General features: G+C 43.7%; 1 protein-coding gene across 3 annotated transcripts in view; it reads left to right on the top strand.

Moving 5' to 3' along the window:
- Positions 1 to 23730, top strand: part of SYNE2 (spectrin repeat containing nuclear envelope protein 2) — a 431618-nt gene that overhangs the window by 27515 nt on the left and 380373 nt on the right. For all 3 annotated transcript variants that reach the window (XM_040333402.1, XM_040333400.1, XM_040333403.1), the window contains exon 2: positions 18353 to 18469. In XM_040333402.1, coding sequence (XP_040189336.1) covers positions 18388 to 18469 — 82 coding nt within the window. In that variant the 5' untranslated portion in view covers positions 18353 to 18387. The remainder of the gene's footprint in view (positions 1 to 18352; positions 18470 to 23730) is intronic.

The raw sequence follows: 23730 nt of genomic DNA, 5'->3' as shown, positions 1-23730 counted from the left end.
CTGTTGATTGAGCTTTAAAAGGACATTTCCACCTGGAGGTGTTTCCTGAGCTCTTACCCTCCTGAACACCTCAATAAACAATTCCCCATTAAACTTCCAAAAACAAACTGGATGAGAGTTTACAGAGGAGGTCAAATACTGTAGCTGCTGACTTTTAATATTGGGGCACTTACCTGTCCAGGGAGCCGTGATGTCGGCACCACTTCTACGGATCGACTCCAGGGTGCTGCCACCGCTACTCCTGGTAAGGGAACCAGGCAGTGAAGCCTTTCGACTTCACTGCTGGTTCTCTACTGCACTTTCTAATTGGCCCATCGGTGGGGGAAGGAGGAGGGGAAGGGGACCTGTCAAATGGGTCCTTGTCGCCCCCCCCCCCCCTCCCTCCTGAAAGGTGCCACATACTTATTCCAGGTCTCTGACTCCATTGAAGCAAGGCCAAGCTGACAGCCAGGCAACTGGTATTTTCATAGAGAGGTCAGCAATGGCATTTTCTGTGTTTCTCACAATAGGTTTCCTTTCAATTCATTTTGGGTGTTGCATTCATTGGCTCTATTTAGAAATGTTATCAGCATTTCATTTTATAGTAATATGCTGCTTTTAGCATCGGGTTGGGGTTCATAAATAACATGCATGAAAAGAGTATTTTTTATTGAATTTTTAATCTTGTTGGCTATGGGACGTGCTTCCAAACAGTGTTTCTTCTAGAGGAATACAATTCAATCCATGTATTTGTGTTATTTGGGTGTGACCGGCTCCAATTTAGCAAATGTCTGTATTGGGACAGTTGAAGCCTATTCAAATTATTAGCGCGCCAAGCAGGCACAACAAACACTTCCTTTCAGGCGAGGCCAGCTGTCCTACATATCATGAATCATACCCTTCACATGCTAGATCAGGCTCCCATTGTCTTCGCTGTGACACTGATGAAAGCTACAGAGAGCCAAGATTCATGGCTTCCTACCTTATAATTCGCAGATTGTATTCTACACAACTGTATTTTTGATATGTATCCACTATGCCAGGAAATAAGAACCTGAAAAAGGGATCCAAGGCATCCCAAAACCTTGCATCTTCAATAACCTAAATCGGCCAATAAACTGCATAAAATAAATTGATAAATCCCCGCACACAAGTCCTAGAAAAAACAAGTAATTAAGCAGACAGGTAGGTGTTATAATCCCCATAAGGGATAAAATCCTATTAATCCCCTACATAGTAACCAGAACAAAAGTATATGGCTAGGCTACTATGTGTCGTTTTGATGCACATTTCATTTAAAAAAAGTGTAGACGCAAATTTCATTACAATATTGCTTGTAATAAATAGAACATAAATAGTCAAAGCTACGTGCAGTACAACTTCAATTCCCAAAAAGTTGGGCGTTGTGTAAAATCTACATAAAAACAGAATGCAGTGATTTTCAGATCTAATAAACCCGTATTTTATTCACAGCAGAAAAAAGCAAACTTATCAAATGCTTAAACTGAGAAAATGTACCATTTTAAGACCCAAAATACTGTATAGAGTAATTTTTTTAATTGATGGCAGCAACATGTCTCAACAAAGTTGGGACAGGGCCATGTTTAACATGTTATAGCATCTCCTCCTTTTTTTAACACTGTAAACATGTGGGAAATGGGGAGACCAGTGGCTGGAGTTTTAGGAGAGCAATGTTGTCCCATTCCAGCTTGATATTCGATAAGATCTGCTCAACAGTCTTGGGTCTTTTTTGTTGTATTTTTAATTTCAAGATGTGCCAATTATTTTCATTTGAAAGGTCTGGACTGCAGGCAGGCCAGTTAAGCACCTGTACTCGTGACTGTACTGTTGTCACTGATGTGGAATATGGTTTATCATTGTCCCCCTAAAAAGACATTGGCCCGGATTCACGTACAGCCGCGTATCTTTGAGCGGGCGTAACGTATCCTATTTACGTTACGCCCTTCCGCAACTTATACGGGCAAGTGCAGTATTCTCAAAGCACTTTCTCCGTAAGTTGCGGCGGCATAGCGTAAATAGGCCGGCGTAAGCCCGCCTAATTCAAATGTGGAACAGGGGGGCGTGTTTTTTTTGTTAATCATTTGTGACCCGATGTGATTGACGTTTTTCACGAACGGCGCATGTGCCGTCCGTGGACATATCCCAGTGTGCATTGCTCCAAAGTACGCCGCAAGGCCGTATTGGTTTCGACGTGAACGTAAATTACGTCCAGCCCCATTCACGGACGACTTGCGCAAACAACGTAAAATTTTCAAATTTCGTTGCGGGAACTATGGCCATACTTAACATTGGTACGCCTCATATAGCAGGGGTAACTTTACGCTGGGAAAAGCCTAACGTAAACTGCGTCGGCCGGGCGTACGTTCGTGAATTTGAATATCTAGCTGATTTACATATTTCTAAGCGTAAATCAGCGTACACGCCCCTAGCGGCCAGCGTAAATGGCTATATAATGGATATCTATGCGTAACTGATTCTAAGAATCAGGTGCATAGATACGAAGGCACAATCTGGAGATACGCCGTCGTATCTCCTTTGTGAATCTGGGCCATTGTCTAGATGGGAGAATCTCCTGCTCTAAAACCTGGAAATATATTTCAGCATTGATGGTGCCTTTCCAGATGTGCAACCTGCCATGCCATACACTCTAATAAAACCCCATACCATCAGAGATGCAGACTTTTGAACTGAGTGCTGATAGTAAGCCAGAAAGCCCCTCTCCTCTTTAGTCCAGAGGACGCAACGCCCATGGCTGCCAGTTTTCCATTTTACAAAATACCATTTTAAATGAGCTTTGGTCCAGGGAAGACAACCGTGTTTCTGCATCATGTTCAGATATGGTTTCTTCTTTGCATGACAGAGCTTTTTCCTTTTCCTCCATCGGACCTTTTCCATCGGAAATTCCATCAATGTTCTCTGTTCTCCTTTGGAGAACCTGTCATTGGGGAGTTGCTACCAACAACAGGATCGCTATTGCGACATGGGCTTTAATTTCCTTGCTTGCTTTGTATTTCTTTTGTTAGTTTTGGAGCTTAGTAACAGCTTTGCCTTTCAGTTGGCACAATTTTAATACCATTTTGTTCTCTACTTGCACTCTTGGGTCTGCATCAAGAGTTTGGAATGGCCTCTGCCTGTTCCTGCTTGGTCTTCCTGATTATTCCACAGCATCAATTCAATGTCTGTACTGTAAAGCTTGGGTAACCTGGACATGTTTCAACAGGAAGCATCACTTTCACACTACAAAATGAGCTGGAAGGATTTTGTCTGCCAGGTGTAGCGATCGGCTATAAATAAAACTATATGAATACTCGTATGTATTAGTCTTTGGAGTCTGTAGAGACAGCACTGACCTGCCTGTTTTTCAAAGCACAACTCTAGTGTACAATTTGTGTCAAGTTTGGGAGTCAGTGGTGGGAGTCAAGTGTTTCGTTCCATCTGTATCCATATGAGGGAGATTTCCATTTACTTCCTGTTTCAGTGACCAGTTGTTGTATTATCCAGAAAGTAAGACATTTTGTACACGCCACAGAGAAGTATTCACTGAAGAGGAACTGAACTCTCAGCTGTAAACAAGACAAGGCTGGGAGACAAATAACCAGTCACAAGTATTGCCTGTGTCTTTCTGCAGCTGCTCTTTCCTTCGTTACTTGTCATGTTTTGTTCAGCACTGTATGTCTCTATATAAATGCCATCTTGGTAGAAGCAGGGTTTTGTTTCCTCTTGTCAGCCTCCAGAACATTAGTGTCCCCACCAAATCTGTTAAGACTAGCAGTCAGAGGCAGCAGTGCCTTAGATCTCGCACTACAGATATATAGTGCATCTGTAAGTCTTTAGGCACAAGACTGCCTAGGCCAGGGTTTTTCAACTGCGGTGCTGCTGCACCCTGTACAATCCAACCATGAAAGGTTTACTGTGTTGAATTCCGTGTACAGAGAGGAAGGAAGGCGCATCTCTTTACTCCTCCAGGCTCTATGGTGTTACCTGTATTTTTCCAGCAAAAGTAAAGGCTGTGTAAGCTGCATGCCCACATCCTACCAACTGATGACATCATTGGTTGCTAAGGGAAGGTCGGGTGGCTTACACAGCTTTCCCTTTTGACGGGCAAACTACAGATAACAGCATAGATGGGGAGATAGCCGGAGATACAGCATGTGCTCACCATTCTCTCTACACAGAACTTAAAGAGGAGGTCCGCCCACCCCTGCAAAAATTAAAATCCAGCAGCTACACATACTGCAGCTGCTGACTTTTAATAATAGGACACTTGCATGTCCTGAGTCCAGCGATTTTGGCACTGCAGCTTGACTTTCCATCAGCTGACGGGTGCTGCGGCCACCATTGCGGGTGAGGGAACCCGGCAGTGTAGCATTCCGGCTTCATGCCGAGTCCAGCACCGCTGCGCTCTCCTACTGGCCCGGCGGCGGGGGAAGAAGGAGGGAGCTGAGCTGTGATTTGCCGCGGCCCAGATTTCCGGAAGTCTGCCCCCCCCTCCCCCTGAAAGGTGACAAATGAGCAGAAGTTACACTTTTGAGTGTGTAGCATCCTGATGTTTAGGCAGGGTTGCTATTGTTAGGAGATCAATTGATTGGGGAAGCTGTCGCTACTAAGGGACCATTCACCCTGTTACCGGATTTTTTTTCCCTTGCCTTTTTAGGAAGAATAAATTTACTTCCGTCATAGCCCAGCCGTGGCGCAGTACGTCACGTACTCTACTGCAGCAAGCCCTCCTCCTTCTCCCCCGCTGCCTTCTGGGACCTGTGCGTGTCCCAAAAGACAAATTGGCTATTCACAAAGCGCTGCACGCCTTGCGAATGCACCGTAAGAAATCGGCTGTGAAGCCTGAAGGCTCCACTGCTGGTTTCCCTTAGTTGGCATGGTGGTGCCTCGGGGGGGGGGGGGGGGGGGGGGGGGCGACATTGCGGGCTTCCTGGACAGGTAAGTGTATAGGGGACTGATGCACACAGTTGTAACGTGGTGGTGCAAACTTTTCTGGGATAAAACAGGCAGTGATGAGACGTCATGTCACCTCCTAATATGAGCCCGGGAGAAAGCGTTCCTGCACTTTGGTTCCATTGATAACTACAAGCATTTGTGGTTTATTCATTCACAAGTTTCTGTGCGTGAATGATGGAGCTGTGCACAGACTGTCAGAAGCCTGTATGTGGAGGATCGGCTTGGCACCATGTTACACCCTAAATGAATGCAGCATGCTCCAAAATGATTTTAATGCACTTTTGTCTCTATGTTGTCATGATACGTGACTGTAGCGCTTCTTAGTTTTAAAGGGGTTGTAAAGGAAATGTTTTTTTTTTTTTTTCATAATAAGCATCCTTTACCTGCAGACATTCCTCTTTTCACTTCCTCATTGTTCGTTTTTGCTCAGAAGTTGCTCTATTTCTTCTCTGTTCTGTTCACTTCCTGCTTGTCAGATTGTTACTCACCACCGTGAAGGGAGGCTTTACTGCGGTGGTCAGTGACGTGCTCGCCCCCTCCTGGGAACTACATCTGTGCGGCAGGATGCTCTCTACGTGTTAGAGACTTCAAGGAGGTGTGAATTATCCCGGGGGCGTGCTGCATTGCATACTGGGAAATGTAGTTCTTACATGAACGAATGCCGCAAACCAGGAAGTGAATGAGAGAACAGAAACTAGAACCCTGGAGGTGATATAGATGAAGGAATTTAATAGGTGTTTACTCGTGTTTTTTTTTTAACAGAATCATTACACTATTCTGTCTGTCTACCTTGCAGACATTAATTTTAGGCAAAACTGTTTTTCCTTTACAACTACTTTTAAGCCCTATTTTTTATGGTGTTTTGTAACTACAATAAATAAACAACTTCCCCTATAATTCAATAACATAATGTGATAGTATGCATTGTGTATTAGCACATTATGAGAAACTTCCCAAAAAACAAAGCCCTCCAGCACTGTGCTGTCACCGCTGACTTGGTCTTCCTTTTGGGATTCCGGCCTCCGGCTATATGAGAGGCCGGGGCACGATGACGTCACTCCTGCACGCAGGCCGTGTACGACCCAGGCCAGACTTTTAGAGCATGTGCGGTGGTGATGTCCATGGCTTTATGCAGTGTGAATATCTCCTAAACAGTTCAAGTTTAGGAGATATTCACTGTACCTATAGGTAAGTCCTTATTATAGTAGAACTGAGTTTACTACCACTTGAGACCCGGTTCACACTGGGGCGACTCGTCAGGCGACGCAGCCGCCTGACAAGTCGCGTGCCATTCTAGTGAATGGAACCGTTCTAATAGGAGCAACGCAAGTCGCTCCGACTTAGAAAAAGGTTCCTGTACGACTTCGGGGGCGACTCGGGGCGATTTGCATTGACTTCTATACAGAAATCATTTTGCAAGTCGCCTTGGAAGTCGTCTTCAGGTCGCCTGGCCGAGTCGCCCCCCAAGTCGTGCCGCCCCTGTGTGAACGGGCTCTTAAGCACATTTACATTTTTAGTTTTTTTCTATAATATAACAAATATCCACTTTTTTTAGTTCAGTTCCACTTCAAAGTTTTGTTGCATGTGCAGAGAATCGGCCACACAGGCAACAATGTCACTATCCCGCTGGGAGCGGGGGTCACTAGTCAGATGAGGTTATATGTTTGCTTGCAGTTTGTTAGCATGGGCGATCTAAGGGAGACACATAGCACAGAGGAATATGTTACCAGTAAAATGTTACTGATGGTATATAAACAATGGAAACATTTATGACACATCAAACATTGATGTCTGTAACATCTAAGTCCTAAGAGAACCTCCCAGATGACTCACTCCAGTAAAGTTAAAAAGTAACAGTGAAAAAAGGTGTTTACCATGCAGCAAAAATGAACAATAAAACCTAAAAGAAACAGCAAATTGAAAGTAAATGAAACCATTAAACTTATTAGTAAGCTTATGTGTTTCAAATGCTTCAAATACAAAAATGAATATATAAGTAAACTCTGAAAGCTCTGCTATATCGCCATATGTACTTCTAGTAGACAAAAAACTAGGTGGTACCAAGCTTTGGCACTTTCCATGTTCAGTTGGTTTAGTTTTCTTGTTGCTTTCTTTAGTGCATGTGTGTCTAACACAAGGCCCAAATGCCAAACCCAGCCCACCAGGCCCTCGCACCTCTCCTGCAGCTGCGGAACCTCCTGTTCTCCTCCCCCAGCTTATCTCAGAAGTTGGCAGTAGAGTGGAGGACAGAACTCCTCCGCCAGATCCTGAGCTTCTCTGTGCAGCCTTGGAGACAGTGGTGTATTTAGGTTTTGTGCTGCCCTAGGCCTGACTAAACTCGTGCACCCCCTAATTTAAATATGACCCACCCCTTCCTGTCAAGGCCACACCCTCCTGTTTAAGACCCGCCCTGAGATTTTCAAGTGGGGACACTAGTTCTGAGGGCCTGGAGGGGGGGCGATGGATTTCCTTAATTTGCATAGATTTCCTCTCACTTCCTGTTTGGCTATGGGGCAGGAAGTGAAGGGAAATCTCTGAAATGGGACAGGGATAGTTTACTTTTTACTGACTGGGGCTATAACCCTTCCTTGCTCTATCCGAAATGAAAAAAAAAATGTTGCCTATAGTTCTACTTAAAGCACACGTTTCTGATAATGTTATGGAGAGGACTAAAAGGATATAACCATGCCAATGGGGCAGCAGAAAACATAGCACTTTCAAAATTAGACGCAGCCCCCCCCCCCACAATTGCGGAATGCAGGCCTCCCGCATACCAGAAGCAGTACCACATTGAAAATCTGTGGAATGACTTGAAGATTGCAGTCCACAAACGGTCACCAATAAATTCAACTAAACTGCAAAGAAGAGTGGGCAAACATTGCAAAGTCTAGATGTGCAAAGTTAATAGAGACATATCCCAACAGACTAAAGGCTGTAATTTAAAGCAAAAGGTGGTTCAACAAAATACTGATACAAGGGGCGTGATCCTTCCAACTTTTTTCTGACGTTTTGGTGTTATATCTTTCACTTGGATGTTGTAGGTTACACTGAGTAAATACAGCAGGAGAAAACAATGTTATGTTATTTTAAATGGGGGAGGGGAATTATTTTCTATACCCACTTTACGTTATCCAGCGCACAGTGGCCGCCCTGCCACAATAGATATATGTGGGGCGGTCCGCAAGCGGATAAACAATGTCAGTGGTTAAAAAGGGGAAACAAATATTAAACCAATCTCTATACCAGAGCCAAGAGGAGCGATTTTCAAAGAACAATAAGGGACAGGAAAGATTTGATTCTAGGAGGGACATCCCCTTCAAATGAGGGACGTGGGAAGCCAGGTATTTGACCTACAGTTAATGGGAGTGCTACCGCTGCAATGTTTGGTGAAAAAAAGTGCCACTATTACCTTAAAGCGGAGGTCCACACAAAAAGTGAACCTCGGCTTTCCGGAACCCTCCCCCCCTCCGGTGTCACATTTGGCACCTTTCAGGGGAGGGGGTGCAGATACCTGTATAATACAAGTATTTGCACCCACTTCTGGGAATAGTTTTCTGAGTCAGGCCCCTTGCCGCCCCCCCCCCCCGCTTTCTTCTGGGAAATACACTGGTCCCAGGAGACAGCAGGGACCAGTGAGGATGGGCCGCACCGCTTGTGCATGTGCAGTAGGGAACCGGGCAGTGAAGCCGCAACACTTCACTTGATTTCCTCGCTGAGGATGGCAGCGGAGGCAGCCGAGAGACGAGTGATGCTTCGGCTGCCAACATTGTGGGCGCGCTGGACAGGTAAATGTCCATTTATTCAAAGTCTGCAGCTACAGTATTTGTAGCTGCTGGCTTTTAATATGTTTTTTTTTTTCGTGGGACCTCCGCTTTAAGCCAACCAATTACACGGATCTACAAATTTGGGGAATTTTTCGACCTCTAAGATGAAATGTTCTATGTGTAGCGCCTGTGTACTTTCAGTCCAGGTGCTATTCTAAATTTAGAGGGGGATGAGAGAGTTAGTTAGCCCCGACGATATGGCCTACCAGGCCGGGGCGCACATGCTACGCTGTGTTCTTGGTTCTGGGACCATGTTGGCCGGGAGCAACTGAAGCTATGGCGGGGCCCCAGTAATCGACTGGGTCCCCAAGTTCTGAGGAGAGATCCCAAGCGAGATAGCTGTTCGGTGAGGAGTCAGCCTGAGGAGAGGCAGGCAATCCAACAGGGCCTTGACAATTCATCGGGGATCAGGGTGACCGGACACTGAGAGGTTGGATTCCAGCAACTTGTCAGTCGGTGACCCAAAACAAGGAAATCTACCTGAGGGGGATTCATGCACCAATATTACTAAGTAAGATTCACCTCATTATCTACATTTTAGAGAAAGGGCCTGTGGCAGAGGTTCCACTCCGATCTTCATTCCTACCAAGTCTGTGGCAGAGACTTGTTCCTTCTCAAAGTTCCGAGTGATATCCTGGCTGCCAGGTCGGTGTGAAAGGCCTGTCCAGGTACAATATACCCACTCCGGCTGGAGCGGCGACAAAGTTAAAGTGTCGTTGGAAGCAGGATTGTTTCCATCGCTGTTGGGCCTGAATCTGCAATTCTCCTCCTCATCCATCTTTACCTATCTACCTCAAGTTCACTGTTTGTCGTGTTGGGCAAAAATAAAAGCACAAGAAAGACACCTGCTGTTTGGACATTCCATCATTGCAGCTCTCATCTATCTACCCCTAGACGCACATAGAGGTAACACACCATCCCATAATCTAACCAGCGGCTCCTTCGGGGGTGAGCGCTACACTAATTCTTACATATTTTGATTAGATGAATTCAGTGCATGCCCAAGACATTGTCATGGCTCTATACATGTATATGGCTCTATTCATGCAATTAACCCCACAGTGGAGCGGAGCTGGCGGAATGGGATGGCGTGCGGGCAGGAAATTTGCTGCCCCCCTGAAAGTGCTGCCTGGTACAATGGTACCATCGGGTCCCATGGTAGGGCCGGCCCTGGATGAATTAGAAAACAGGTGATAAAGGTGCTGGTTGGCTAAAGTTTTCAAGATATAACACAGTAAAGATTTATACACAAGCGAGTATATTTGCCTACAAGAGAGGGAGGTGTCTCGACAGAGTACGGTAAGATAAATGCATATGTAGGTTGTGCATGCATCTGTAAATGGTGTTTGCACCACATGTGAGATATCTCCACTATCATCCTAGCGAGAGCTATAATTTTGGCTGTAGACCTCCTTTTATAACGCTAAACTGGTAACCTGTAAAAAATGTTTACAGCATCGCCTATGGAAATTTGTAAGGATTGTAGTGTGTCACCATCCCATCTATTTTACTTGTCGTAACATCATCCTTTTATATTTATACCAGAAAAAAATGGTCTATATATACTGGTAGTCGTTTTTTTGCATTAAAAATCAATAAAGTGTAATTTTTCCAAAAACGGTGCATTTAAAAAAAATACTGCGCAAATACTATGTCGCATAAATTCCAATGGCCACCATTTTATTCTCTAGGGCCTCTGCTAAAAAACAATATGTAATGTTTGGGGGTTCTAAGTAATTTTCTAGCAAAAATACAGAATTTTGAAATCGTGTAAATGAAAAGTTTAAGAAAAGGCCTTTGAGTCACATATGGTTAATATGGTTAATTTCCTTGGTCTTGCTAGGACGAGTAAGACAGAAAGAAAGGAACAGTAGCGAATGAAGTAATAGCGTGTATGATATTGTTATGAAGGTGTCAGGTCATGGACAATTCCAAGTTCAGAAGAATCTAGCAGGAAGCCTGGAGGTTTGGGAGTGGCTTTAGTGACGGTGGAAAAAAAAAAATGCAACCGGCTTTGTTATGAATTACAAAAAGCGGTTACCTAGAGGCGATGCAAGGCATATAAAAAGAGTTAGAAATGGGCTAATGTTATGTGTGGGACATGTATATGATTGCATATGTGCGTTGCAGCACAATCACGTTTAGGAGCAGTTGGGCATTTTTTTTTCAGCTGCCCCTGAACTCTCCTCTTTTATCCTATCAGGACATGTAGGGTCTTTTTAAAGTCATTTCTAGGCAGTTGGGTTTAGAAGCATTTTTTGGAAAGCAAAAAAATGCATTCAGGACGGATGTTCAGAGGCATTTGAAACGCCAAACGCTTGCAACAGGTTCGTTTACAGGTGTTTTATGTTTTTAAATTTTTGACTATTTAAAAAAAAAAAAAACGCAAAAGCGGCATTTTAAAGCTGGTTCACACGGGTGCCTGACAAGTCGCGATCTGCTCTGTTCAATGAAACCGTTCTAATAGGAGCAACTCAAGTCGCTCCGACTTAGTAAAAGGTTCTTTCACGACTTTGGGGGCGACTCTGAAGTCGTCTTGAGATCGCCTTGCCGAGTCGCCCCCAAAGTTGTGCCGCCCCTGTGTGAAATGGGTCTAAATGCCGCAAAACAGATGTTTTTAAATGTTGGTTACTATCTGTCAGGGGATGTTGTAAAACATTCCATGTACATTAAGCCCATGGCTTTTTTTCAGCGGGAACGCGGGGGAACGCAGTTCCGACACTTTTTGAACTGACTGTATGTTGCTGGGGTGTGCTGCAGGGTATTGATGCTCACTGCTGTGGATCTATTTTTGCAGGGGGGTCTATTGTTGCTGGTGGGGGACCTATTGTTTCTAGGGGGTCTTGTGTTGCTGGGGGGTCAGTTGTTGCTGAAAGAGATCTACTACTGTTGGGGGAGGGGTCTATTGTTGATGGCAGCAGCCAGAGAGTCTATTAATGCTGGCTGTACAGAGATCTGTTGATGCTGCCGTGAGTCTATTATTGCTGGCGGGGAAATTTTGTTGTGGGTGGTTCATTGTTGTTAGGGGGATCTATTGTTGCTGGCTGCAGGGGATCTATTTTACTGCTTTTCTTTATATCATTACCAAATTCCATATAAATTACTTATCACTACAAAATGAAACTTGGTTCTATATTGTCTAAAAGGGACGGTACTGGGAGGTGGGTAGGGGGCGGAGAAAAGGGGTGACAATAGGTGCAGGAACTCCCCCTTTCCGAGAAAAAAAGCCCTGATTAAGCCTATGCGGTGCTGTTCCTGTGCGTTTTTAATTTGCGGTTCATAGTGTGAACCGAGGCCAAGTGGAAACACCAGTGAATTAATTTTAAAACAAAGGCATGAAAGACTTCAAATAAAAAGCACAAAGCAAACAATGTAAGTGATCTTACAAACAAAGCAAACAATGTAAGTGATGTCTGCTGTATAATATGGTTTCTGACATGGAGGGCTTAGTAACAATTTTTATGGATACTTTCAGGCTGAATCGGTCTCCTTGATCAGAATTAACCACTTCAATACAGGGCACCTTCCTGCCCAGACAAATTTTCAGCTTTCAGTGCTCTCACACTTTGAATGCCAATTACTCAGTCATGCAACAGTGTACACAGATTTCTTTCACTCAAATAGAGCTTTCTTCTGGTGGTATTTAATCACCACTGGGATTTTTGGGGCTTTTTTTGCGACATAAGTGAGAAAAGAGCGAATATTTTGATAAAAAAAACACTTTTTTATTTTTTTAGTTTCTATAACATTTTGCAAATAAGTAATTTTGTGCATAAATTTGGGGCAAAATTTATACTGCTACATATCTTTAGTAAATATAACCCAAATAATGCTGGCCATACACGGGTCGAATTTCGAAAGATCTTTCTTTTGAAAATCTTATCTAAGAATTTTTGTTCGTATTTTGCACTGTTAGTGGGCTGCAGCAACAGCCGATTTTCATGTGGCCATGGAATTTTTAAAATCCAACATATTGGATATTTTTTTTAAAAAACAAACGATTTTCTAATCGATGATAGGAGAATTGTGCGAGATATGTAATCAAAAAATAAATGCGCATGTGCAAGAAAAGAAAATTCCCAGAAAGAAACGAAGGTTCCCGGAAAGAAAGAAGATTACCAGACACGAACATTCTTTTCTGTAGGAACATGAGGTGAAATTGAAGGTTTGGTCGGTCGCACTTTGAAATAAATGGTGGCACCATCGGATCACAAAACGCACACATTTTCTGATTTTCAAAAGAAAGTTCTTTCGAAATTCGACCCTTGTATGGCCAGCATAAGTCTATTTGGTCTGTGTGAAAGTAAAGCCCCATACACACTATTAGATTTTCTGCAGATTTTTGTCTTTTAGATTTACCAAAACCATATAATATGAGGTCAAACCTTAAAGTTTACATTTGTATGCAATCAGACAGGCCATTGTAGTGTACTACATGGTTTTGGCAAATCCAAAGCCCCATACACACTATTAGGGTCCTTTCACACTAGCGGACCGTTCGTCCGCTCATTACAAGTCCGTTAACGGACTTGTAATGAATCCCTATGGGGACGCGTCCGTTAGCGGATGGAGCATCCGCTAGCGTCCGCGTCAGTCGGGTTCCGCTTTTCCGAACGGAAGAAACCCTATTTTTCTTCCGTTCGGCGGAGCGGAACTGATGCAGACGGACAGACGGTCCGTCTGCATCAGCTTCCCCATAGGGGACAGCGGAGCAGAGACAGGGCGGTCCCTGCACTGTGTGCGGGGACCGCCCTATCCGCCGACAGCTGAGCGGGGATCCCCGCTGAGCCGACGGAGACACACGGAGCGGACCCGGAAACGGTCCGCTCCGTGTGAAAGAGCCCTTAGATTTTCTGCAGATTTTTGTCTTCAGAGTCTACAAGCTATGGTGCCAATCACTGAAAATTAATCACACCTGATGTACTGACAGCCTATCATTTCTTGAGACCCTAACAAATGCCCCCCCCCCCCCCCTCCAAAATGACAACTATTATTCTTTATTTTTTTTATTTTTTTACACAATTGTCATAAGTTATTTCTGACACACAGCATATGCATACTTCCAATTACACCGCTACTTGTCTCGAAGTATGGCGTCGTGTGAGACTTTTACACAGCCTGGGCACATTAAGAGGTCAAACATTGAAGTAGTACCTTCAGGCATTCTAGGAGCATAAATTACACATCTAATTTCATTCCTACCTATCACACATTTTGAAGGTCCTGAAGCACCAGGACAGTGGAATTGCCCACAAAATTACCCCATTTTGGAAAGCAAACAACCCAACGTCTATTCTATGAGGCTGGTGACAGGTACTCGGGTACTCTGATGGGCTGGTGACAGGTACTCGGGTACTCTGATGGGCTGGTGACAGGTACTCGGGTACTCTGATGGGCTGGTGACAGGTACTCGGGTACTCTGATGGGCTGGTGACAGGTACTCGTGTACTTGTGTAATCTGGTGGGCTGGTGACAGGTACATGGGTATTCTGATGGGCTGGTGACAGGTACTCTGATGGGATGGTGATAAGTACTTTGATGGGATGGTGACAGGTCCTCTTTATTACTGGAGGGGCAATCAGTTTGTGTTGGTGTGCACTGTAATCGGTAACGAGCTGTTACCACAATCTCCTCCTCACACATGATTGTTGTGTGAGGAGGAGAACCTGGTAAAAGCTCATTACCGTGGTTTGTTTACATTCTGTGACTGGCTGTGATTGGACACAGCCGGTCACATGGTTAAGAGTAAATTTCATTGGCTCTTTACAACGATCGTGGATGGGCTGTGTCTGGGTGACAAGCCTTGTGCATGTGACCGGCTTTGTTCGGACACACTTTTATTGGCTCTTTACACTGATCTGGGATGGGCTGTGTCCCAAGGGACACGTCTTATCTTCGATCGCCATGCTGCGGGCCTCTGGGGGCCCGAAGGAGTGGTGAGAACGGGAGGACGTCATGACGCCAGCCCAGGATGGGAAAGTGTTCCTGCGGGCGTCATATGAATATGGCCTTGTATGGAAGTGGTTAAGAGCTAAATTCTACAAGTGGCACTGAAATTTTTCAATGTGTAGACTAATGTTCTACCAGATTTAAAGGGTTAGTTCATTTTTACCAGAACTGACTTTGCAGGTAATGGGTTCTTGTTAAAACCAACTGTGCAGCTTTGACTGAAGATGAATAATGGCTTTCCCATAGGTGTAGGCCATTTACGCATCTCCCGAAGCCTGACTGAAAATTTTCCAGATACGACATCATCCTGTCCTGCCTTGTTGCTAGGACGTTGCTATGACGCTCCCAACTGTTAGTGCTCAATCCCCATCACAGGAGTGAGCTCTCAATCCCCCTGTACATGTATAGCCCACTACCTTTTGTCTTGACAACATCCTAGCAACAGGGCAGGACAGGATGATGCCATCTTCGATTGGTTTCAAAGGTAGGTAAATGGCCTACATCGTTACCAAGGGCATTATTCAACTTTGGTCAGAGCTGCACAGTTTGTTTTTTCTACAGACGTCCCTTACCTGCATAGGCAATTCTTTGATAAAGGTGAACTAACCCCTTAATGGTGGCTCTTGAGGTAACTTCATTGGGCATAAATATGCATCTGTTAGGATACAACATTAAGAACAAGATAGGAGGTATAGTAGATTAAGCTGCATGTAGCCTAAGCCATAGGCCGGCCATACACCGTGCGAATTACAACTCACACGATTCCCCTATCAACATAGACTGTGCTGACAGGGGATCCAGCAATTGTCTTCTCCAGGTAGGGGAAGCCACTCCTGCCAGGAGAAGACAGTGATTATCGCTAGCGGCTATACCAGCTGCTTGCCATAATCGCAAGCAAATCTGGCAAGCTGGTTGATCAATCAACTTGGTACGTTAGGCCTGCCCATTAACGGTTCGAATCTTGGCTGGTTCCTGCTGAACTGGCCCGAGAACCATGTATGTATGGCTGGCCTTACATTATAAAATGTTATAATTTTATTTACCATCATCTATGTAATGTAAGAGCCTGTCTGGTTGCATTCAAATTGAAAGTGTTTAGGTTTGACCTCATATTGTATGCTTTTGTTAAATCTAAAACAAAATTGTATAATTTCATGGCCAGCCTTAAGCCCCGTACACACTATAAGAAAATCGGGTGAACGATCGGCTGTTTTTACTCCAATGTTTCACAGCAAGTCAGAACCGAGGATAGAATTTAATGTATGAAAATTCTCGCACGACAAATACTTTTTTTTTTTTTTCTGATACTGTGCAATCTTTTGTATCTAATATTTCTTGTACGAAAACAGTAAACATTAAACAAACATTGTTCAGCATAAGAGCACATTTTTCGAGTTTGTCCCTTCAGAAATTTGCGTTTGCGAAGTTGGAGTCAGATGTTGAACGTTGTGTACACATTATACGAAAATCGAATGATTGTGCTTCGTACATAATTTTTCTTCCAAATTTTCTCATAGTGTGTACAGGGTATTACTCTGAGTTTTGATTCACAAATTTGCATTGGTGCAAAACACACATTTCCCAGTGCAATACCGCACTCATCAGTGCCACCTAGCAGTGTTACCTACCAGTGCCGAGCAGTGCCCACCAGTGCCGCCCATCAATGCTGCCTTATCGGTGCCCATCAATGCAGTCTCATCAGCGTACATCAATGAAGGAGAAAAATTATCTGTTTGCAAAATTTTATAACAAAACATAAAATGGTTTTGTATTTTTATATTTTTTTATTCAGTATTTTTTAAAAAGGTTTTAACAAAAAATAAAAACCGCAGAAGGTGATCAGATACCACCAAAAGAAAGCTCTATTTGTGGGGAAAAAAGTGATAAAAAAATCATTTGGGTACAGTGTTGTACGATCGCGCAATTGTCGTCCAAAGAGTGAAAGCTGGAAATTGATCTGGCAGGAGGGGGGTTTAAATGCCCAGTAAGCAAGTGGTTAATAAGACAGTACAGCATGCCCCCCCTCCCTCCCGTTTGAACTGATGGGGCCTGAGCCCAGTACAGGAGGGCTGGCTGTACTTGCCTGATCAATGCACCACAATGTGAACCTGGCCTTTGTTCATTAATTGGGTTCTTTATGAAAATTGCATGATTTCCTCAGTTTAGGGGTTCAAAACTGCATCTTTATCCGATCACAAAGGTGTTCTGGGAACCTGTGCGGGCACAATTATGGACAATGGGCAGCATTGCCCAGCCCTGTAACAAGCAGTTGGCAAATCCCTCCATGACTGGCGTGTCATTTGTCTGGTCTCAGAGCTGCAGTAGCTGTGGTGTGTTTATCAGCTAATAAGCCACCCCGAGCTCCTGATTTGTAGGTGCGAGCGTTTCCTAGCACGGTGACCATGGGCTGTGCTTTTACAAAGACTTGCTAAAATCCTTTAAGCTGATGAGATTAAAATTACAATGCCAGAAGAGATCAGATTTAAGCAAATCCATAATGAAATGTCAATTTAACTACTTGGGAGCCAGAACGTCTTTTGTTTAGATGTTTTCATGTTGTTAATAAGGTGAAACCGGCTCCTTTTATCTTGTGGGACGCTATAATAGTTTTCTTTTTGAAACACAATTATGTCACCTGTTAACTTGAGCGCTGATTGTGGTAGAGTTTTATTGCCCACAATCAGGTTATTTTTTTATTTGCCAACAGATATCAAGTGCAAGGACCAGTTTGATTAGATGTAAACTGAATGTATTAAGTTCTCAATGCACACGGACGTTTTATTAGCTGCAAAGTCCTCGAGCGTAAAATCCCCCTGCATGTTCCCACTCCTGGTTAGATGCTGGTGCCTTGTACTGCTGCCAATACAAGTAAATGGGTGTATATGGCTGTTCTTGTATAAACCCCAATCACTTCTGCATCAGCATTAAAGTAAAAAATAAACCTGCGAGACGAAGGCATAATAAGCTAGCTCATTATGAAATACTAGCTTTAGCTCGAAGTCCCCGTTGCAGTACCCGTACACTGCTCCGGCCAGCAACATCGCTCCCAGAGTTATTTCCGGGCATTACAGGCTTTGGCGCCGTGATTGGCCAGAGCCTCGATGATGCTGGTAGACTTTGTCTGAATTTCTCACGTCCTGTTTCTTCTCAGTAAGCTTGCCCCCATCATCCGAGCCGTTCTGGTCGGGGGTTAGTCAGTGCGCTCGCCCCTTCCCTTGGGACTACATCCCTGCGGGGAGATGCTGTGTTGACAGCGCTGACACGCCAGAGCCAGAACGACTCAGATGATGGGGGCAAGCTTACTGAGAAGAAACAGGAAGTGAGAAATTCAGACAAAGAAAAAAAAACATTTAGAAGGGAAATCGAAAGAAAAGGTAAGTGAACCAACAATGCAGTAGCTTAAAGGAACCTATTTTGAAAATAAAAAACAAATCTTTACAACCCCTTTAAACACAATCCGATTTTAAATTATTATTTTTTTTTTTTGGAAACTTCTATAGAGTATCTATATGAACATTAGAAATAGCTGCAGGGCAGACTGGGTGGAGATTCCTGCTGATCATGCACTTTTTTTATGTTACCTTCCGCATTCATTCTGAAGCTTAGCTATGCATTTCTTATTACAGATCCAGGAAGACTCATCACCTATGAGGTCTACAACATGTCCTCCGACAGTGGATCCTCCATATCTGCTGGAGAGGATCAGCAACTCGCCATAGATCAGCGTCAACAAGTGCTACAAGGTTAGTCACCTTTTTTTTTTTTTTTCACTTTTGATATTTATTTTCAGAAAACAATCGGAACATGGAAAGCACATAGACCTAAAGGAGATCACTAAATGTTTTAACCTGAACTAAAATCATATCTGGTGATCCTGCCAATTAAAGCGGAGTTCCGGCCACAATTGCACTTTTTATATATAAATACCCCTGTAATACACAAGCTTAATGTATTCTAGTAAAGTTAGTCTGTAAACTAAGGTCCGTTTTGTTAGGTTGTTACAGCATTTAGACACTTTATAAAATAGAAATTGACTGGGGCCATCTTAAGTGTGGGCATCATGAAGCCAGACTGTATGACTTCCTGGATTTCAGCCTTGCAGATCTTGCACATGCTCAGTGCTGGACAAGCAGTGTCAGATCAGGTTTCAGCACCTGTACTGTCCAAGTCACATGATTCTTCGAGACTGGGGAGTGCACAGACTCCTGGAAAGTTACACCCACTACATTCCCAGGAGTCTGTGCGGTGTAGGTTAAGCACCTAGGTGCAGGAAGAGGGAAGATTAACTATTCTGCCTAGCAACAACACTTTGAAGGCATCTAGAAAAAAAAAATGTTTTCTTAAAGGACTAATGACATTTTTTTAAAACTACTGATGTAATGTTATATTTATGGGTGGAACTCCACTTTAAGGTCCTTTATGCACCTCCTGTTATCGGGTGACAACACTGTCCTTGTCTCTCTTTTGTCCTGTGTTGTCACATGCAACATAGACTTTTACAGGGTTACAGGGAAACTTTAAGCGTCCATGCCAACACATGTTCTGCCAGTGTCAGCGTCAGGAAACCCCCCCTCCGTAATGCCATGTAGCCACTGCTGGAGCAAGTGAAGGAAGTCGGCAGCGCTAAGATCTAAAAATTATTTTAAAAAAGATAAATTTTTTGGTGATCGCCTGATACACGATGCTTTAGCAAAACTAATCCTAATAACTAATAGTCGCTTCCCATTTGTGGCAATTGACCTGTTCACATTTCTGCGACTCAAGAAAGGTTCCTGAACTATTTCTGTGTGATTTTAGCACGACTTGCATTTACATCTGTTAAATGAAGTTGCACAGATATCAGAAAACTGCACATGAAATGGTACGGCTATGAACCAGTGCTAAATATCTTTCAGATGGGCCTCCTTCATATGATTGATTATCCCTGATTTTTGCATCAGGAATCCGGTGTATGCATGTAATCGCCTGTGTAAAGGAAGCCTAATGGCCCGTACACACGATCTGAAAATCTGATGAAAAATACCGCTTTCGGATAATCGCATCGTTGGTACAGAGCATTTGGGAGCCAATCACGTCAATTTACCCGATTTTTTTTTTTTTTTTTTTTTTTTTATTATTTTATCAGACAAACACGAAAATTTTCCTCGTACAATACCAGATCGTACTTTTTCCGTTCGTCAGTATAGTTGTCGTCCGAAAATACAATACAAATACATTACGCGAAAAAAGTCAGCCGATCTGTCGTCCTATTTTTGGATCGTGTGTACGCATTATAAGGCTTTACATCTACTTCAAAGTAAGTTGAGTTTTCAAGATCACTTGGGCCCCATGCACACGAGACGCTGCTAAACTCGAGTTCAGAGGCATTTGGGCATTTTTTTCAACTGCCCCTGAACACATTTAATGTTATCCTATGTGTCCATGCACACGATCACGTTTTTTGGCGTTTCAAAGCAGTTGGGTTTAGGGCCGTTTTTCCAAACCCAAAATTTTGGGTTCAGAAGCTTTCAGCTTTTGCGTTTTAGACACAAATCGCGGCAAAACGCCGCTAAACGCGGCAAAACGCGGGAAAAATAGTTTGATTCTGAGCTTGGGGAGGGTCTACAGTGTTTTGGAGATATACGCTGAGAGCCGCAAATCGCGGTAAAACGCCGCAAATCGCGGCAAACACGGGCGTTTTAAATGCCGGTTTTTGCCTTTGAAAAGCTGAGATTAGAGGCGTTTGTAATAGCGTCTCGTGTGCATGGGGCCTAAGGCCCCTTTCACATTGAGGAGTTTCTCAGGCGGTACAGCGCTAAAAATAGCGCTGCTATCCCGCCTGAAAAACTCCTTCACTGCAGACTCAATGTGAAAGCCCGAGGGCTTTCACACTGAGGCGATGCGCTGGCGGGAGACAAAAAAATCTCCTGTCAGCAGCATCTTTGGAGCGTTGAGAAGAGCGGCATGTATACCGCTCTTTCACTGCTCCTTCCCATTGAAAACAATGGGAAACCGTGGCAATACTGCCTCTATAGAGGCGCATTGCGGGCGGTATTAACTCTTTATCGGCCGCTAGCGGGGGTTAATACCGCACTGCTAGCGGCTGATTCCTGCGGCAATCCCAGCGGTATAGCGCTGCTATTTTTAGCGGCGTTATACCGCCACCGCGGCTCCCGCCCCAGTCTGAAAGGGGCCTTATGGTAAACCTTTAGGAAGCATAAGCAATACCAATTGAACATACACTGATCAGCGAAACTTTATGACCGGTTAAGTGAACAACATTGGTTATCCTGTTACAATGACGTCTGAAATTTGGTGAGATATATTAGGGAGCTAGAAAACATGCTGTCCCTGAAGTTGATGTTTTGAAAGCAGAAAATATGTGCATCGCAGTTTCTTGTGTTATGGGGCTGTGTAGCTGCAGACTGGTCAGGGTGCCCATGCTGACCCGTGTCCACAGCCAAAAGTGCCTACAGTGGGCATGTGTCATGTAAGCATCAGAAGAAGCTGTCCTGGTCTGAATCATGATTTCTTTTACATCATGTCAATGGCTAGATGTGTGTGTGTGTGTGTGTGTGTGTGTGTGTGTTGCTTACACAGGAAAGATATGGCATCAGGATGTAGTATGGGAAGAGGACAAGCCAGCAGAGGCAGTGTGATGCTTCAGACAATGTTCTGCTGAGAAACCTTGAATCCTGCCATTCATGTGGATTTTATTTGACATGTAGTTTGAGGAACCACAATGAGTTTGAAGTGTTGATTTGGCCTCCAAATTTTCCAGATTTCAATCCAATTCAGCTTCTGTGTGATGTGCTGGAATAACAAGGCCAATTCAAGAAGGCCTCACCCTGCAACTTACTGAACTTAAAGGGTTGTAAAGGTAGTCTTCCTTCACTTACCTCATCCTTCGATTTTGCTTTTAAATGTCTTTATTTCTTCTGAGAAATCCTCACTTCCTGTTCTTCTGTCTGTAACTCCACACAGTAATGCAAGGCTTTCTCCCTGGTGTGGAGTGTCGTGCTCGCCCCCTCCCTTGAGGGGGCGAGCAGGAGAGTCAGGACGCCCACTAACGCACAGCTCCCTTCTCTATCTGCAACATAAAGAGCGTCCTGACTCTCCTGTAGTCCAAAGAAGGGGACGAGCATGACACTGCACACCAGGGAGAAAGCCTTGCATTACTGTGTGGAGTTACAGACAGAAGAACAGGAAGTGAGGATTTCTCCAAAGAAATAAGGACATTTAAAAGAAAAATGGAAGGATGAGGTAAGTGAAGGAGGACTGCACTAAGGTAAAGGAAGCTATTTAGGGATTTTTTTTTTTTTTTTTTTACCTTTGCAACCCCTTTAAAGAGGAACTGAAGTCTGCTCACATATGTAATAATAATAATGTTTGCCATTCTAAAGCTTCCCTCCAACCACTTTGCAGATTATTTTATATATACTGTGATTCTGTACTTGCCAAATATGCTTCAGAAATCTCCCTCCACTGTGTCTGGCTGCAACCATTTTAACTGTGGGCAGCTGAAGCTGCTGCTTGTTTACTTCCTGGATTTACACAGAGGTACACTCTCATTGGCCCTCTTATAACTCACCCCCCCTCCCTTCCTGGCAAACTCTTGTGAGAGTAAGAGCTGTGCATAATGTCAAGGCTTTTTATCAGACAAACAGGTATAGGGTATTTACTGGCAGAAAAAAAAGGTTTACTTTCCAAAGTTAAAACAACAAGGGCAGAAGATTTAATGGTTGAAAAGTTGTAAAAATTACTGAAGGTCCACTTTAAAGGATCTGCTACTGATGGCTTGGTGCCACATACCACAGTGTACCTTCAGAGGTCTAGTGATGTCCATGCCTCGACAGATCAGGGCTGTTTTGACATGACAGTCAGCCAGCTATCATTTCCAGAAGGATAATGCCCCGTACACACGACCGGTTTTCCAGTCGGAAAAACTCCAATGAGAGCTTTTCGTCGAGAATCCCGACCGTGTGTATGCTCCATTGGACTTTTTCCAACAGGAAAACTGCCAGGAAAAAAAGAGCAGGATCTTTTTTTCCCGTCAGGAAAAAATCGTCTGTATGCAATTTCAATGCGCAAAAAAAAGTGCATGCTCAGAATCAAGTCGCCGCCTACTCGAAAGCATTGAACTTCATTTTTCTCGGCTCATCATAGTGTTGTACGTCTCCGCGTTTTTGACTGTTTGAATTTGGTGTGACCGTGTGTACGCAAGACAAGCTTGAGCGGAATCCCGTCAGGAAAACCATAGTTTTTTTTTTTTTTCTATGGGAAAATCGCTCGTGTGTACGGGGCATTAGTCAGCAGTGGCAGTCTGCATGTTCTTTTTAGTATAGGTAAAGTTGATGAGTCTAGTTTATAATTGATAAGGCTCAGTATTAGGTGGGTGGGTATAAAGTTATGGTTGATCAGTGTATGATTATAAATATGCTTGACTTGCATAGACCTAAAAATCTTCGCCCAGTTCAGTCAACATCAGCCTCAGCAGACCACATCTCCCGTCTGTTTTAACATTTTACACTTTTATTGAATTGTAGCTGTATGTATGTACTTTGAACTCATACCCTATAATCGGTTTGTAAGTAGTGAGCCGTTTAGCACTGTTGTATTGACAGATCAATAGATGGTAATAATGTTGAACTGCTGCCTTTTATTTACACATACCAGAAATTACTTTAGGGGATCAGACAATCCTACAATATTATTGCCCCTCCCTGTTTATTTAGGAAACACCTAGAGATAAAACAGGACCAGAGATACGAACGTCGACTGCACTTTTCCTTTGACCCTGCCTGGTGTTGTGTGTGTGATTCACATCTCACCACCCTGTGCTCTACCCTCAGCGAAAATATTGTCTTTGAGATATGGATAGTGTATATACCTGATACAGTATATACTGTGTGTGTGTGTGTGTGTGTGTGTGTGTGTGTATATGTATGTATGTATATATATATATATATGTATGTGTGTGTGTGTGTGTATATGTGTGTATATATATATATATATATATATATAT

Source organism: Rana temporaria, chromosome 13 (genome assembly GCF_905171775.1).
Source record: "Rana temporaria chromosome 13, aRanTem1.1, whole genome shotgun sequence".
Lineage (NCBI taxonomy): Eukaryota > Metazoa > Chordata > Amphibia > Anura > Ranidae > Rana > Rana temporaria.
The sequence above is the reverse complement of the archived record's forward strand: the minus strand, read 5'-3'. Positions and strand labels throughout refer to the sequence as shown.